The 19,957-nt window shown below is 35.0% G+C and overlaps 1 protein-coding gene across 1 annotated transcript; it reads right to left on the bottom strand.

Annotated features, from left to right (window-relative positions):
- Positions 1-11,568: 11,568 nt before the first annotated feature.
- Positions 11,569-12,251, bottom strand: LOC132605959 (protein transport protein Sec61 subunit beta). Its single transcript, XM_060319244.1, has one exon. It carries the CDS (start codon positions 12,119-12,121, stop codon positions 11,810-11,812), a length of 312 nt encoding a protein of 103 aa, XP_060175227.1. The 5' UTR covers positions 12,122-12,251; the 3' UTR covers positions 11,569-11,809.
- Positions 12,252-19,957: the final 7,706 nt, after the last annotated feature.

The raw sequence follows: 19,957 nt of genomic DNA, 5'->3' as shown, positions 1-19,957 counted from the left end.
TTTTTCTTCGTTAGGTATTGAAGTTCTATGAGGCTTTACATTTATCCATCTCATTAATTAATTCTTCTGCTCTTTCAATTCTCATTATTAATTTGACATGCATGCACGAGTGGACTTAGATATATACTACTCCAATATGGCTATATTAATGATGCTACCACTACTATGTTTATCTTCATATTTTCATTTCTCTCCCCTCCTTAATTTGTTTCCTTTTGATAAGTCTATGCAGTTTGATTGGATATAGAGTTTAAGAAAAAAAGAAATATTTATTGGTCTAAACAAATCAGGAATATTTATATGATTATAAATTTTCTTATTAGGGGTAAAGTCGAAAGTTTTAAATTATTCTAAATATAGAAATATATTATTATTTTTTTAAATATACAAAAAAGAAAAGAGGACATCATGTAAATTGATACGGAAGGAGTAATTCCTAGTGTATTAGGGGTGGGCATGGTACGGTATTAGAAACTTCGGTATGGTAATTTCGGTTTTCGATTTTTAAAAACACTATACTATTACCATACCAAATTAATTCGGTATAGTTCGGTATTTTGAAGTTCGGTGTCACACCCCGACTTTACTAGGGTGTGATGGGCACCCGACCCCATACCCGGAGCCGAGCGAACCCGCTGACTCTTATTACGTACTTAATTTCCTTAGACTCTTGCATTAATAAGGAGTGGAAAACATAGTAAAGCTTTCAAATTTTTTTTTTCATCGTACTCAATCAATATAGTCTGTGATCATATGGACTTTATAACATAACATAAAATGACACATAGGCCAGTGGAGCCGTTCACAATACCGACATCTTATACCCACGACTTTGTCTGCAAAGTCTCTAACATTTATCAGACATCGTAGCACATGTACTCTAACTCGGTAGCACTCCAGGAACAAGTGGAGCTTGCTGACTCTGCGGGAATATCTTCTATATTAGCTTCAACTCATCTGGGTGTACCTGCGCGGCATGAAACGCAGCCCCCGAAGAAGAGGGGTCAGTACGAGCAATGTACTGAGTATGTAAGGCATGAACAACAATACAAGGAGAGGTACCAGTGGATATAATCACAAAGGAATCATATGGCATCTCGTATGGAACATATCATGTCATATCATATCGTGTCATATCATATCATGTCATGTCACATCATGTCCTGTCGTATCATGTCATATCATGTCATATCATATCTTGTCGTATCATATCATATCATGTCATATCATGTCATATCATAGGGAGTCATATAATGTATCATAGACTGATTGAAGTACATGTACATATGAATGCCACTTAGGGCGGAAAGCATGCATGCTTATCGGTCATATCATATCATAGCACCGAACAAGTCGGCTCACCCACATAGCGCCGAAATACGTCGGCTCGCCCATATATCCCGCGTCCGGGATGATAATGCCAGCTGACCAGGTGGCGATGAAACATGTTTCCCTTCCCCATATCCCCATATACATGTATCCCTTCCCCCCTCCCATATATATATATAGCATGCATGAGAGCCCAAGGAAAGTCATGTGTCTATCGGAGTGACGTAAGGTCGGTAACCTCCAATTGTATTATGGAATCATCATGGTCGTCATGTCACGCCTTGAAGGAACAATTATAAGGCGAGACTATCAATGAAGAACATTATCTCGGGAAAACATAAAACAGGATCATAACATATTACTTCATATACTTTAAAACCTTCAAAGTAGTCATTATCCAAAAGTAGCTTAACATTTCATATCGTCGTATTCATGGTAAGAACATATCCTTGGCATATTCGTCATAGACACTTTCTCATGTCTGGCTTCATTATTGTCATCATAACTTCGTAGACGTTGTTTTAGTTATAAAAACTTTCAAAATTGTAAAACTTGGATTTTGGAGAAAAATTGTATATTTTGAAAAACATTTATAATTTTTTGGAAAGGAAATCATGTTTTGAATTCATAACTTCTAGCTTTTGAAAATAAGGACGTTATAGGGAACATATGAAGACTCAGAAACATATTTAGGGTCGATCGGAATTAGTATACGAAAGTTATGAGCGTTTGAAGTTCAGAACCTTTTATGAACATTTCAGAAGTCATTTTTGGAAAATCATTCTTATCATAATCATCATAGAACATTCTCAATCTTGACATCATCATTGTCATCGTGAAACATATCCATCGTCTTTGCCATAAGAGCTTACGACACCATAACCTTTATTTTGGAGAAATACGAACGTTTTGAAAAACATTGACGGGTTATCGGGGAAGTAAGCATACCTTAGAATCATAGACATCTAACTTTCAAAACACGGACGATATGGAAACAATTACAAAATTATAACATCGGGATCGTGCCATAGAAAGAAATGGACGAGCCTTAACATACCTGTTACACGTCCTATTAGCTACGCTTATGTGTCCGAGCTTGTAAGTCTACATTTAAGATAATTCACACTAATGTTAGCCTTTTCATCGTACACTTGTACCATAATTCAAATTATACTATTTTATATTCTGCCGAAAATCGGGCAGCATCTCCCCTGTTTATATGCCTAGCCCAAATTTTTAACTCAGCAGCCAACAACACAATAACAGCACCAACATCAATAATATCTTTTTTTCCATATCAACATATTCCATAAAACAGCCCACACGCTGTTTTTCAACTTTTATAAGTAATTAACTCAGTATACAATTATTTAATCGCGCCTTCTTCGTAAATAAACTAGTATTAACACAAATAGGAAGAGATTCATACCTTTCTCCTTTTAATATTATTGTATCTTCCCTTTTTCACCTTAATTTTATGCCACAACGCACCGCCATACGATTCTGCAGTGAAAACTATACGCTATCCGGACTGAAATTGGGAAATTATACCTGGTTTGGGCTAAAATTTGGTGGTGAAAAGTTGGGAAATTTTCTGGAATATTTAGGGGGTTTTTCGTGGTTTTGGGACGAAAATGAGGAGGTCTCCCCCTCTTTATAATTGTTTTGGAAGCTGCCAGAAGCAGCTGGAAAAATGCTCTGCGCGTTCGCGCTTACTTCTGGCGTGATCGCGTAGAGTTAAATAATTTCCTTCTGCGCGTTCGCGCCCCCTTTGGGCGCGTTCGCGCAGGGTTAAAATTTCTGACTGGATGTTCGTTCAGTAAAACGGTCATAACTCTTGATCCCGATATCGTATGAGGGCCCACGACCTATGGTTGGAAAGCTAATTCAATTATCTACAACTTCTATTTCTGAGAGTTTTCCCAAATTCCAAACTTATAATGCCGTTGTTTCCCTTTCAAGTCAGATCATCCGAAAACGTTTCCTTAAATCGTCCTTTTGGAGGGCTTATGCCTATTTTTGGCTTATGGGTCCTTCTTGGACTTGCTCAACTTTCCATATACTACTCGTATGTATCTTCATATGTCCTTTATAAAACTCCGATGTGTGGGCCCCACTTAGCTTGCAGCAACGAGGGCTTTTTGTCAAATAACGTATGAACTAATCTACACCATATGGTCTCCAAATGTCATATATATATGCTATTATTACCTTCTTATAACACCACCTTCATTCCTAACTTGATTCTTGAATTTTCGTTGAGCGCGTTCGCGCCACGTGGGGGCGCGTTCGTGCTGTATCAACCCTTTGGCCTGTACTAGCCGTCTACAGTTTTTGGTAACGCGAAATTTTTCCGGGGTGTAACATTCGGTTTCGGTATTTTACGGTACGGTAAATCGGTAACCAAATTTTGTTCGATTTCAACTTATATATACTCATATAGTAGAGATTTATGAATTCGGCTATTTAAGAAATGTCTCAATAGTATCGTGCTAACACCTTACACATGTCAAAATATTCAAAAGAAAGCACAAGCAATCCCCTTCGTAAATCAATTAGACAAAAGGGGCATTTCAATCAAGTTTAATTAGTCAAAATTCCAACATCTAAACAATTAATTTTGTACTAATACTAGATTATATAGTTGTTAATATTTTAATACTAATATATATGAATTGTATATGTAACTATATACTTCGGTATGGTATTCGGTATTTCGGTATATTTTTTATAAATACCAAATATACCGTACCGAATACCAAATTTTTTAAAAATGCATACCAAATACCGTACCAAATACCAAATTAAAACCACGGTATAAAAATATCGATTTCGGTATGGTAATCGGTATATACCGTACCATGCCCACCCCTAGTGTATATAGTAATATATGTTGAAGAATGAGAAAAGTCCCTCATCGATGGTTAATGAGATGGGTGGTCTCCTTATATGAACTTGGGCAATCCTCCCCTCATAAGCTAGCTTTTGGGGTTGAGTTAGGCCCATGATCCATTTCTTTACGTGATATCAGAGCAGGACCCATCTCACCTGATGTGGGGCCCCCAAATTAAATTGTGCACGCACCAGATGTCCAGTCCTGGGCGTGAGGTGGGGTGTTGAAGAATGAAAAAAGTCCCTCATCGGTGGTTAATGAGATGGGTGGTCTCCTTATATGAACCTGGGCAATCCTCCCCTCATAAACTAGCTTTTGGGGTTGAGTTAGGCTCATGATCCATTTCTTTACAATATATAAATACACACACAATTCCATATACCATAATTAAGAAGTAAATTACTACATATTCTAGTCTAGTTACAGGTTCGAAGTTCACTTTTGCCTAAATATTCAAATAAATGTAGTTCTATTGTCATAAAATCTTTGTATGATCACCATATTCGGTGTTAGGGTTTTTGCCCTGATTTTTCTACCATATATGAGTTTTACTTTTCTCTATAAGGAAAGTCAAAGTCTAACCATAATCGTTTTACTTTTCCTGAAAGGAAAATATAATTCTCTTCCATATTTGGCTTGTCCTTTTCTTGAAGGGAAAAGTTTTGGACCTCTATAAATTAAAGAATTTTTCTCATATGACACAACACAATAGCATCCACAATGTAGTCATTAAAGATTCTTGTTTAGGGGGAGATTATTCTCCCAATAGAGGTTATGCTTCTTTATATTAGTTTTTCAATATGTAGGTCACTTGACCAAATCATACTATAATATTATGTCTTTTTAGTATATTTTATTTGTTCTTGATTTATCGTCGTTCAATGTTTGTAATTGTAAGCTTCCGCATGGCCCCCTATTATTTCGATCCTAACAGTCGGTTGGGGTGAAAAAAAAACAAATTTGGAATTAGGTGATAAGTAATAATATTCGAGATAACTCAGTTACGATATTTTTTTTTTTTATGTGACGTAACTTAATTTATGTGACATTTTTTTTTCATGATGTATCAAAATGATATTTTCTTTTTTATGTGACATAACTTAATTTATGTGACACTTTTTTTTCATGATGTATCAAAATGTTTGACATTCCATTCCTTACCACAGGCACAACTTTCAAATTTAATTATCTATTCATATTTCGTAAAGCTTGTCGTGTAAGTAATAATGACAATGTAAATGGATATACCATACGTTGAGAGTGATGCAAAGGATCAATTCCCGGTTATAATTAAAGCTAATACAGTACAATCAACAATGGTATATTAGCCAATTGTAAAGTATCATTGACTTTTCGCATAGTTCACCATGCAATAAAAATAGCCTTTTTATATGTAACTTGCCATTGGAATATTGGATTGATGATAAAAAATGACGAATACTTTTTCATGTTGCTTTATTGCTTAGTTTTGTGATCCTTCACTCGCACTGAAAGAGTAAATTATTATTATGGATGTTATGATGCTTTATAATATCTGTTATTGTTTCCACACGGTCAAAGTGGATGACATTGTGGTATTGAGAAAATTTGTGGGATATAGAAAATTTGTAGACATCCTAGAACTTATGAAAATGAATAGGTACCAAACATATGAAACGTTTGCTCTCTTGTCGGGTATCTTGAAATGGAGGATGATATTCTGAACAAGAGAAAGCGGAAACGGAATACGATTTCCGTTCGTGAATATTATTGTTACAAACTGCAAATGAGAGATGATGAAGAAGTTGAAATCTTACACACTGGAAGAATATTTCAGCAATATTCGGTTGACGAATATATAAAACTTGAAACACAAAGGTTGGATTTTTATTCATTTAATCAGGATTTATTCAGAACGGATGTACTGCAAGGACTCATTGATATTTTGATATTGGGTGAGAGAGATGCTTCAATATCGATAAGAGAAGATTTCTCTCGAATTCTTTTATTGGTGGGCCTAGAGATAAGCGTCAACGCTACATGGATGCTATTGCATTAGTCTAGCGTTTTGGTAAACCTGATTTAATTATAACCATGATGTGTAATCCATCTTGGCCAGAAATAAAGGAACATTTAGCATCTGTTGATGAAGCACAAAATAGACCTGATCTAATCAGCAGAGTGTTTAGCGCAAAAATAGAAGAACTAAAAACGGATATCCTAAAACGAAATATTTTTGGAAAACTTGCAGCTTTTATGTATACCGTAGAATTTCAAAAACGAGGTTTACCACATGCTCATTTCCTTCTAATACTAACTACTGAATACAAGTTGTTAACACCGGAATCTTATGATAATATTATTAGTGCTGAATTACCTGATCAAGATGTAGAACCATATTTATATTCATGCGTTCTTAAACACATGATGCATAGTCCTTGTGGTAATCTTAACCCTACAAATTCTTGCATGAAGAAGATGGGATGTTGCAAGTTTAATTATCCAAAACGCTTCGGCGATCATACCTCAAAACGAGATAGTAAAGATAAGAGAGCACTACTTGGACAATTCGTGGGTTGTTACATACAACCCTTTTTTGCTTGGAAAATTTAATTTTCATATGAATGTTGAAGTATGCTCTGACATTAAAGTCGTGAAGTATCTATATAAATATATTTGTAAAGGACATGATAAAATTGCATGTTTTGTATATGCTAATGAGAAAAACGTAGATGCTAGATGGGTATCACCACCGGAAGTTACATGGCGCTTGTTTGGTTTCTCTATTAGTGAAATGTGACCAAGTGTATGTTCCCTTCAAATTCATTTTGAGGGACAACAATTTGTTTCATTCAAAAACAATGCTAATATACGTGCGGTTGTCAATAATCTGATGACTAAGCTGACCATGCTAACTGATTTTTTTTGCATGAATAGAACTAACACGGATGCTATAGAACTTAATTTGTTGTATAAAGAATTTCCTGAATATTTTGTGTGGTCGCCTAAGGACAGGAGGTGGTCACGCCGAAAAAAGGGCATACTATTGGACGTGTTGTAACATGTCATCCAACAGAAGGTGAACTCTATTATCTAAGATTGTTATTAATGAATGTTAGAGGACCGAAATCATATGAAGACTTACGAATTGTTGATAGAGTACCGTGTAGTAGCTTCAGAGAATCTGTTGAAAAACGAGGTCTTTTACATTATGATAACAATTTGATTGAATTCATGTTAGAAGCAACAAGTATCAAATGCCACATAGTTTAAGACGCTTGTTTGATACATTATTAGTATATTGCAATCCAGTAAACCCAAGAGAATTGTGGGAACAATTTGAACAACCCATGTCTGAAGATTACAAGCTACTACCCAATATTGGAAGAAGCCAAATCCGATTTCAAGTTTTAAGTCATATTAATGACATATTGCATTCTATGGGAGCTGACATAAATGAATTTAAACTTGTTCAACAAACAATCCGGCCTTCCAAACAGCAAAAAGAAGCAAAGGATGTTCATTTTGAGAGAACAATTGTCGTTAGTGAAGAAGACGTGTCACTATACAAGAAGCTAAATAGAGATCAACTTAAAGCTTATAATATAATTACTGAGAGAATATTCTCACACAAAGTGGGAGCATTTTTTATTGATGGTCCAGGAAGAACAGGGAAAACATTCGTATATCGTGCTTTACTCGGAACTATACAGTCTAAAAGATATATAACATTGGCAACAACTACTTCTGGTGTGGTTGCTTCCCTTTTTCCTGGTGGACGAACTGCACATTCACGCTTTAAAATTCCAATAAATGTTGATGATACGTTTAGCTGCAATATTAGCAAACAAAGTGCACTAGCATGCTTAATTAGAGATGCAAAATTAATCGTGTGGGATAAAGTGTCAATGGCAAAAAAAAAAAAATGATTGAAGCTTTTGATTTACTCTTGAAAGACCTCATGCATACAAATAAACGTTTTGGTGAAAAAGTTGTGGTTTTTGGAGGTGATTTCAGGCAAACGCTTCATGTTGTGCGCAACGGAAAAAAATAACATTTCATTAATGAAAGTTTATTATATTATGACATTTGGGAAGAATTTGAAAGATTGCCCTTATCCGAAAATATGAGAGCAAAAGGAGATCCTCAATTCTGTGATTATTTAATGAGAATTGGAAATGGACAAGAGAAAGTCAATTCTACAAATAAGATTGAAAATCCAGATTCTTTCATTATTCCCTTTACAATTGAAAGAGAATCTTTAGATAAATTGTTCACAATAACGTATCCAAATATGCACACATTTTTCTCAATATCATCTTCCTCAAATTCTTGTGTTATTCTAACAACAAAAAATGATTTCGTAAACGAAATAAATGACATGCTTATAGCTAAATTTCCAGGAACATCAAAAATGTTTGTCGGTATTGATGAAACCATTGAACCTAATGATCAGGCACAATTTGAAGACCTATTACATACTCTTAACCCTGCTGGTTTGCCGCCGTATAAGTTATCATTGAAAGAGAATTGTCCAATTATATTATTACAAAATCTAAATCCATGTGAGGGCTTATGTAATGGTATACGGTGGACTTGCTATGACTTTAAAAACACATGTTATAAGTGCTAAGATTTCATCCGGTGACTTCAAAGATACATGTCTTTATCCCAAGAATACCATTAATAGCATCTCAAGATGAAAAAATGTCAGTTCTTTTCAAAAGGACGCAATTTCCTATACGACTATATTTTGCTATGACCATAAATAAAGCGCAAGGTCAAACATTGAATTTTGTTGGAATTTATTTGCGAGAACCTGTCTTTTCACACGGTCAACTTTATGTTGCTTTATCTTGCAAAGAGTTCAAACTGTGTAAAAATGCTGATTCGGCCCCCAATAGCAACTGATCATGATGATCGCTCAACATATAATGTAGTTTATGATGAAATCATTCAAAAAACTGTTCCGCAAAGATAATATAGCATAACCAAGTACTGTTTTGTTCTTTAGTAGAGTTTCGCCTTATACCTGAAGTCATTAAGACAATTTTTTTTTTTACTCAGTTGAAATTTTGCAAAACTCTGCCTTAAGGCCTAACTTTGCTACGAAACTCTACCTTGCGATTTTTTTAAAATTTTTGATTGAGCGGGAGTTCGAACCCGAACCCAAAACCATGAGTTTTTAGCGAAGGGCAAATATTAAAGACCACCAGTTTGAGGGGAAAAAATTAAAGACCACCACCGAGTAAGGACGATCATGCAAATTGCCCGCAAAGCAGTTGGGCAATCAGACCTGCTCTCTCCAGCCATGATAGTTTTGCTAAGAGTTTAAATTATTATGAATATCATATCAATTGTGGGATGTCAACTGAATTTAGAATAAGGTTCAATCGGGAGAAATGGTTTTTTAGCTATTTATAAACTTTTTTTAGTTTTATGATTCTTTTATGAGAGATCTTCATTGTCTGCACACAAGAGATCTGAAAATAATACATAAGAGATTTGAAAAAACATTTTTCTTTTATCCAAATTGTAAAAGGACAAGAGATCTCCTTTCCTCTGCATTGATCTAGAATGATATTTGTACTTTTTCCATGTACATTGTTCTTGTATTAGTCAATAATAAAAGTTAGGCAAAGATTCCTGCATATTGTGCCTTTTACATTATTAAATTGCTGCCAAAAGACAGAACTAAGTCCAAAGGACAAAACTAAGCCCAAAAGGCTCAAAAACTATTCTAAGTGCTGGGAAGGCTAAGTTAAGTGCGGGACCTGACAGCAGCACAGGGACAAACCTCGGGCATAAGAAGTTTACTCCGTGACAGCCTCAGTTATCACTGATACAATACACAAGTCCAATTAACATCTCAAGCACCATCATATGATACACAACAAGAGTGGCACTTCCAATAATGTCAGTACTAATGATAATGCTATTCAAACATTAAGAGAACAAGTAGGGCTAGAATTCCTGATTTACTTCATGTCAATGTACATGTCATAAGCTAGTTACACGAAGCTGCTTTCCAATGAGATAAAAAGCTGATTGATGAGACCACTAGCGGTGCGATAGTTGGGGTGAATGGGAGTGTTTCACCCCTTTAGTGGGTCTATCTGACGTGAACCTGATATAATCGGACCAGTGGATTTTGGATACCGATATGTTCAACACAAAAAAAGAGGAACGAGATTTCACTGAACGGAGTTTCTTACACAACATGGATATCAAACCTTCCATAACCTTGCAACTGTTGGATAATAGCTATGAGAAATTCCCAGACTTCTACAACTGTAAAAACCCATAGCTCATCGATATCTTTGTAAAATGCACCAAGAAAAATCGGTGCTAGTCCAAAATCAATTCCAACCATCAATTAGAACCATGTTATAACTACGAACTATTACAAGTACCTCTGCATGTGGTGCTTTCTAAAATAAGAAAGCCCCTAACAAAGCCTTGTTGAACAAACAAATGCAAACCATAATCACGTTATTCTCTAATAATATGCTATTCAATCTCATTCCAACAAGAAAAAGAAGCCAATTGAAGGATTCTCAGAGCTCAAGACAAAAGGGCTATGCAAAAATCAAGCAGACAGGGCAAGTAAATATGGAGTGTGGTGCAAGTTTAGCACACATGGACACTAAACAGAGCACCTCCAGAATCAGTCTAAGATTGCAACCCCTTTGCTAAAAAGGTATTAAAAGTAACTTCCAGGGATAGCAAGAACATATACCTGGAAGAAAACCAGAAAGCTAAAAAAAAGAAATCAAACATATCTATCACAATCTTGTGGCAACTTCATCTTCAAATCATATCACGATTCACGACGAACTGTGAAGGAGTAGGAAGACTAATCAGGCTCTAAAACCCCTTATTCAATTCATCAATCCACCTTAATAAAACTTAATTCGTTCACAATTGTATCAATTAACTACGAGCTAATCACAAATTATTTAAGGCCAGCTTTTAAATCCTCACAAGTGAATCCAAATCTTCACGGGGATCAACTAGTCCACTATTTTCACATCTGATCATGTATAGTTACCCTGTTTTTTTACTGGTCGTAAACCTACCACACTTTTTTTTTTTTTTTTTTGGCTCTTCATTCGGATTCAAAACAAGCAATTCTTTGCGAAACATTGGCTGAATCAAATTCACAAGCACATGAAAAGACAAACGAATAAATACAGCCAAACAGATCAATACTCCGAATCAATGCTCCTTTTTTGGGCAAAGCCTATGCACTAGTAATTAGAAAAAAACAAACACACATGTAAAACATCCAAAATTCCCTTAATTGAGATGAGCTTCTTTTATCATCTTCCTAAAACTGAGTCAAATTCAGCCAACAAAAATAAAAAGAAACAAAAAACAGAACCATCAAAAGATTTAAAAAAAAAAAATATTCCGCGTTAACAGGGTCCACAAAAGAGATGTGCCGCGTGCAAGTATTAGTGGCTGGTTCTACAGCTCGAACACGCTAGAGACAACTTTACTGTTGCATGGTAAAACAAAAACTGAATTAAGAACCCAAAAAAAAAAAAAACTAAATTATCCTGTATGACGTGGCATGATCCGAAATAAAAGATCGGAACCCAAAAATCAGGCTCCGGATCGATAACGGTAGAATTTTCCCAACACATGTAGAGCAGTAACGAATCCGATAAAGCAGAGACTCATAACAAGCACGACAGTCGGGCTGATTTTAAGACCGGGCGAATCATCGGTGTAGAATCGCAGCATGTTGCTAGCGTTGCCGGAGCCGACTACGCCGCCGCCTGTGTTGGAGGAGGAGCCGCTGAGTCTGCGGCGGCGCATGCCGGCTGTAGCGGCGGCTGAGCCACGTGGTGCGGCGGTGGTACCAGGACGGGTTGTGGAGGAGGAAGTTGACTGGGAAGAAGAGCCTCGCGCCATTGTTTGTGTGTATGTGTTAGTTGTTCGGCGTGAAGAGTGATTATTATTTTGATGATGAATGAAATTTTGAGGGAATATAAGAGACGTGGAAGGGTAATTAATGGGAAATTTAGGGAATATAAGAGAGAGAGAGAGAGAGAGAGAGTGGGGTGAAAGTGTAATTAAATGGGGAATTTAAGGGCTGTTGAGATGAGGTGTCAGTTTGATTAGTTAGGCTGGTGGTTTACGTGGATAAACATGAGTGCATAGTGCACAACAAAACAAAAGGCACTTCGGGTCGTTTGGTAGAGACGTATATACGAAAATAGTATTGAATATAATAGATTAATATTACTGGGATTAGTAATGCTAGGATTATTTTTCATTATTATTCTTTCCGTTTCAATTTTTGTGAATCTATTTTCTTATTAGTTCATGTAAAAAAAGAATTGTTAGTGCTATGATTTTAATGATGATAAACTATTTTTGTAGGTACTATACTCAAAGGTCCACCAAGCCCATTGGACATACAAAGCCCAAATTGAAAAGTGAAGTTTAGTCAGCTGCAAAGAAAAGAAGCCCAAATAAAGCTCGGTCGGCTGCAAAGGGAAATAACCATGAAGTGCAAAGAAAATAAGCCCATGCTTATTTTTGGAACAAGGATCAGATCCTGCCAAGATTTCAATCAAGTAAGATTATAAAGTCTTATGCTATGTCAAAGGAAAGGAAATCAATCAAGAGATCAATCAGTGCAAATCATGAAGATTCCAAGATTGAATCAGATCAGCGTATACAAGGAAACAGGTACCATTCAAGGCCAATACTGCACAAGGAAAGAAGCTGTACAACATTGAATAACTCTTGCTTTACTCTTGGAAATTAGGATCCTCAATATTCCTAATTTACAAGAATCAATTCTTTTGGGGTTGACATCTCTGCTGAAAAGAGTCTAACGGCTACACAAATTGAAGAATATAAATACAAGACTCCGGAGACAAAGAAAAATATACCTTTGTCTCATTCTCTCAAGTTCTCTGCTTTACTTTTCATAAACATTGTATTTCCTGAGTGATATAGTGTAAACAAAAAGAAAGGAGAAATATAGTATAGTTTGTGAGGCACTGTATCAAAAGATTACGAGTGTTTTGAGTGTAGACGTAGGAACTCCACTCAAATAACCATTGTATCAAAACTATTTACAAAAGAGCTGCAAAGAACACCCTTGCACTCCAAGGGGACTGGACCAGGATTCACATTGAATCTGAACCAGTATAAAACATCTGGTGTCATTTAGTTTCTGCACTTTAATTCCTACATTACTTTATAGTTGACTAGTTTGTTCATATAGTCGACCGCCTGAGCGAAAAAGTTACAATTCACCCTCCCCCCTCTGCACTTTCAATTGGTATCAGAGCAAGGTCTCATATTTTGTTGCTTAATCGCAAGTGAGAAAAGATCAAATAGCTAGATATCAAATTCCTGGAGCAATCTTGCAAGATGGGCACTCCACAACAGGACCACCATACTTCAATGGTGAACACTACTGTAAGTGGAAGGAAAGGTTCAAGATCTTTGTGCAATCAACAGACTATCAGGCATGGATCGTGATCAAGAAAGGACCTAAGCCTATTCCAAATGTAGATACAAAGGATGCAGATACAACAAAGATTATTTAGAGTCACATGATGTGACTAAAGAACAATAGGAAACACTGACAACAAATACTAAAGCAATAGCCTTGCTTTACTGTGCAGTTAGTGGAGAAGAGTATCTAAAATATCCAACTGTGAGACTCCAAAAGAAATGTGGGATAAGCTTGAAGTCATCTATGAAGGAACGTCAAAAGTAAGGGAACCAAAATTGATGCGCTGAGGCATGATTATGAAGCTGTTAATATGAAGGATGATGAGAATATTGAATCAATGTTCACTAGATTCAGCAAAATCATTGGAGAACTCAAATCCCTTGGAGTAACTTATACCAACTCTCAACAGGTGAGAAAACTTGTTAGAAGTTTACCAAAGACTTGGAAAACCAAGGCAATTGTCCTGGAAGATGGAAATCTGCACAACTTTACTTATGATGAACTGAGAGGAAATCTGATGGCCTTTGAAAAGAATCATATTCAAAGATATCAAAGGATGAAAAGAAAAAAATGGTTGCTTTCAAATCTCAAGTTGAAGAATCTGATGATGAGTTTAAAAAGGAAGAAGTGGTCATGATCTCTAGACATGTGATTGAAGCCATGAGAAGAACAAGAAACAGTAGAAAAGGAAGTTCAAATTTCAGAAAAGGTAAAACTTCTACTGTTCAACAAAGGAATGACGGAAAATGCTATGAATGTGAAAACTATGGTCATATCGCATCTGAGTGTCCTGAGGCAAAAAGAAAATCACCCAAAAACTATCAAAAGCAAAGAGCCTTTAGCAGTTGGAGTGAAGATGATGATGAATGAATAGAGAACGTCTGCTTCATGGCAATTGGTGAAGCAAGTGAGGTAAGACCTTATCACTATTCTAACTATAGGGAAAGTCAAGAACTGCTTGATCAAACTCTAGAATATTTAAATATAGTTTTTGATGAGTATAGGAAACTTAAAAGAGAAAAAAAAGACTGGGAACTTAAACTAGAAGTAGTTGAAATAGAAAGGGATCTTCTTCAAGAAGAAGTTGAGGATTTGAAATTGCAACTAAATGGGTTGCGCAAATCCACCAGTCATAGTTCATTCAGGTCTAACCAATCGACTCGTGACAACAAGTTAACTGGAAAAAGGCCTATCAGTGATGGAAATACTTCTGGAAAATCTAAGGGTGTGTCGACCTATTATGAAGAGACAGATCAGTCTACTAAATCTTTTAAATCAACTGAAAGGATGTCTCAAAGAAAAATTCATTCCGTTAATAAGTCGACTACCCAGGCAATCACTGAAGAACACTCTTTCCAAAAATGCTTTTGCTGTGGAAAAATGGGTCACAAATTTTTTCAATGTCGATTTCGTTATACATCATCTCCAGGCTGGATATGGAAACCCAAAACTGATCATCAAAATACTGACCCTCAAGGGCCCAAGGAAGCTTGGTACCTAAAAGAAAGTAACTACTTTGTTTTACCGGAACACCACAAGAAGAAATCAAAAGGCAAATGGTATCTAGATAGTACGTGTTTCAGTCATATGACAGGCGACAGAAGCTTGTTCAAATCAGTTGCAAATTTTGACGGAGGACTTGTAACTTTTGGTGACAACTCAATAGGAACAGTAATTGGTACATGAACTATTTCTTTCAATAATTCTTATGATATCACTAACGTTTATCTTGTTAAAGGACTCAAATACAACCTCATAAGCATCAGTTACCTATGTGATTCTGATTTAGAGGTGAGGTTTAGAAAGACAGGCTACATCATAGAAGATAAAACTAGAAAAAAAGTCCTTCCTGGAAGCAAAACAAAGAATGTATATGTGTTAGATTCAGTTAAAAGTCCAGCTGGACACATCTGTTTGGCTTCAATAGGAGAAGATCCTTGGATTTGGCACAAGAGACTTGGGCATGCTAGCATGCGACTAATTGAGAAATTGGCTAAACATGATCTAGTCTTAGGCTTGCCTAAATTAAATTACTTAAAAGATCATATATGCGATGCTTGTCAAAAAGGTAAGCAAACAAGAAGTTCTTTTAATTCCAAAGATATTGTATCTACTTCTAAGCCCCTGCAACCTTTACATATGGACCTTGTTGGTCCTACTAAAACTGCTAACATTGGAGGAAAAAGGTATGCTTTTGTTATCGTTGATGATTTCTCCCATTTTACTTGGGTTACATTTCTTGCTCATAAAGATGATACTCTAAAGAATTTTAAATTTTTTTGGGAGAAAGTTCAGTGTGACAAAGGATACAACATTACTTCAATAAGAAGTGATCATGTAGAAGAATTTGAAAATAAAGCATTTGAGGACTTCTGCGATGAACAGGGTTATACGCATAACTTCTCCTCACCAAGATCTTCTCAGCAAAATGGTGTTGTTGAATGAAAGAATCGAACCTTACAACACATGGCAAGAACTATTATTTTAGAACACAGCCTACCACATCACTTTTGGGAAGAAGCTGTAAGCACAGCATGTCAGGTATTAAGCAGGTGCTTGATTCGACCAATTCTTAAGAAATTCTCTTATAAGCTATGGAATGGTAAGAAACCCAATATTAGTTATTTTCATCCATTTGGATGCAAATGTTTTGTGCACGATAATGGAAAAGACAACATCTATAAGTTTGATCCTAGAAGTGATGAAGGTATTTTTGTTGGCTATTCAAATACTAGCAGATCTTATAGAGTATTTAATAAACGCACTATGTCTATTGAAGAGTCAGTTCATGTTATTTTTTATGATACTAATCGCTTGGTCGAGAAAGAAAAATTTGCAGATGAAGAAAATTGTTAACCTTCAGTCACTATGATTACTCCTTCAACTAATCAAATTAGTTCTCCAAAGGAAACTACTTCTGCTGATGAGTCGACTATGATAAAACATTTGCCCCTGTTGCTCGGTTAGAATCTATTCGAATTTTACTTGCTTATGTTATTTTTAAAGGTTTTAAATTTTTTTCAAATGGATGTTAAAAGAGTTTTTCTAAATGGATTTATTGAAGAAGAGGTATTTGTAAAACAACCACCAGGTTTTGAAAAATCCTAAATACCCCTATCATGTGTTCAAACTAACTAAGGCTTTATATAGTCTTAAACAAGCTCTCAGAACTTGGTATGATCGATTAAGCACTTTCTTGGTAGAACATGGGTTTTCTAAAGGAAAGATTGATACAACTCTTTTCATCAAAAGAGCTTCCTATGAAAATCTTATTATATAAATTAATGTAGATGATATTATTTTTGGAAGTTCTAACCCTTCTTTGTGTAAGGAATTCTCTGATCTCATGCAAAGTGAATTCGAAATGAGTATGATGGGCGAACTAACTTTTTTCTTGGGACTTCAAATTCATCAATGTGACAAAGGAATATTCATTTGTCAAAGTAAGTATACAAAAGAACTCATTCACAAGTTTGGACTAAGTGATGCCAAAGCAATGAAAACTCCTATGAGTCCCACATGTTCCATTGACAAAGATGATACAGGTAAAGCTGTTGATGAAACTAAATATAGAGGGATGATTGGTTCTTTACTACATATACTCCCTTCGTCCCGTGTCTTTCCTTTTTGGTTTATTCCAAAAAGAGTGGCTCTTTCTATATTTAGTAAGTTAACAATTCGAACATCATACATGGTAAGTTTATAACCACATGATTGAATGGTAAGTTTATAACCACATGATTGAAATGATATTTTGTACATTATACACATCTTTAATTTAGGACCACAACATTCAAAAGTCTCTTTTTATTCCTTAAAATCCGTGCCTAGTCAAACTACGACACTTAAATTGGGACGGAGTATAATGCAAGTGACATTGATTGCACAAAGGACTCCTTGCTGGCTGGTTAAGTGCCTTGCTAATCTAACATTCACCCAGAGTTCAAACCTTCTCCACAATGAAATTGAGGGATTCTTTCTAAATTTTTTGTAAGCACCTCCTCTTTGTTCGTCTGCTAAAAATACATTTTGTGAGTGAGGCTCAAGAACCAGCGATGCCTTCCTACTAAGGATCAAACGAACCTGTCAGCCTAAGTTCGTTTCCACATAAATCATGGACAATAAAATTACTTGAAACCAACCTGTTTGAACTAGATTTTTCAAGCAAGCTTACAATCTTAACTTTGAAAAATTATTCATTTTTTATAAATGTCAACACTTTGTTTCAAAATACTCTGCGTACCCCACTAGTACCTGTAGATAGGGGTGTATATGGATCGGATTGGTTCGATTTTTTTAAATACCAAACCAAACCAAACCAATTGTGTCTAGTTTTTAAATTTATAAACTAAACCAAATAAATAAATTCCGGTTTTTCAACTTCGAATTTTCTCGAGTTATTTGTTTTTTTCGGGTTGTTTGGGTTTTTTTTCCAAAAAAGTCTTCATATAAAATATATGACTTTTACTTCAAATATTTCTTTAGTCCTAGTAAGAAACAACTATATAACTATGGTATTTCTTAAGAAAATAACACAAAATGTGAGATGGGTGATGACATCGTATTAAAATATTCAACAAAAAGATAATAAAATTGGTTAAAATAAGTATTGCTAATTAATAAGTCATAAAAAAATGACTTTAATCTAAATACTCATACAATATGCTAAAATAAGTACGGCTAATAAGTATTAATTACATCACAAAGAAAAAAATTAAGCTATGTATTTTTACGCTCTAAACCAAATATGCAAAACTAAATTAAGAATAAATATCCAACATTATTGCCATTCCTAGTGTTAGAATTGAATTTATTTTTTAGCGTTAGTGTTGAGTTGGTTTTGATTTGGATTTTATTTGAGTTACTAACATCCATGGGATATAAAACTTATTGATATTCAAAATTCTAAGTTCAAGCTTAAAGTAATATGATAAAAGACAAAAAATTATGAAAAAATTTAAGAAATATTTACAAATTATATTATGAATAAATATTTTTATGTATAAAATATTTTAAAAATTAAATACACGTAATGTCGGGTTGGTTTGGTCTGGTTTGACTTTTTTAGCTAAAACCAAACCAAACCACTAGTCGGATTGTTTTTTTTTTTCTAGATTTGACTCAGTTTATCGGTTTGGTGCGATTTGTTGGTTTGCTTTGTACACCCCTACCTGTAGATATTCTTTTAATGACCCGATGATGTAAAAAATGTTTCCACTAACAATGTATTAAACTTAAACTATTTCTAAAATACTTTGTGGCCTATTTTACCTTCAATGATGTCAATGGTGGTTCCCATTTTTCACTAGTCAATCTGAAATTTGAATCTACTTCTTGAAAAGGTGACTAAAAGATCACAAAATTGGACCATACATAATTAATTTCATAATTTTTTATCTCAATTTTGTTGTTAATCATAAGTTCAGTACTATTTAGGGGTGGGCGTTCGGGCTATCGGATTGGATATGAAATTTTCGGTTTGGATATTCAGTTTTCGGATTGAAGAAATTACAATCCAAATCCAATCCAAATAAGTTCGGATTGGATTGGATATTTTAAGTTCGGTTTCGGATTATTCGGAGTTTCGGATTTGACTCTTGAGACTTAAGGCAAACTTATTAGGAACGAAATTCATGTGGTAGTTCCACAGAGGTAAATCTAAATCATAATTGCTCAGTAAAAAACAGCCTTTCAGTTCAAATTAGGATTAACAAATCCAAGTCATGTCCAACATAGTAAATCCATACCAAATAAAAGCATTCTAGAAAAGTGAAAATGAATAAAACAAAATCTAAGTAGTCATTTGGAAAAATAACAAAGAACTCTGCCATGAGTGACACTAACGTGAGACTTTTGAGACTTGAGAATAAGAAACGCTATATTATATTTGATTTAGTAGAGAATTATATATTAGACTTAATATTTTAATGAGTAGGGCCTTAGGTACTAATCTATTGGACCTTTAGAAACTAGACTTACTGGTATTGGGCACATATGATATACATTGGGCTAGATATAAGGTATAAAAATTTCGGATTTTTGGATATCCAAAAATCCGTAGTATTAAATCCATATCCAATCCGAAATCCATAAATTTTAAAAATAAAATCCGAAGTCCAATCCATAATCTAAATATACAAACCAAATATTTAAAAAGTTCGGATTTCGATTTGGCCCAAACTGTGCCCACCCCTAGTACTATTAGCGAGAAGATTTGTAAAATACATGGCAACTCAAAGAATTTTAACTCGCCCGGACATTTGATACCCCTA

The sequence above is a fragment of the Lycium barbarum genome, chromosome 8, assembly GCF_019175385.1.
Source record: "Lycium barbarum isolate Lr01 chromosome 8, ASM1917538v2, whole genome shotgun sequence".
NCBI classification, from domain to species: domain Eukaryota; kingdom Viridiplantae; phylum Streptophyta; class Magnoliopsida; order Solanales; family Solanaceae; genus Lycium; species Lycium barbarum.
Note: the sequence above shows the minus strand (reverse complement) of the source record. Positions and strands in the feature narration are given on the sequence as shown.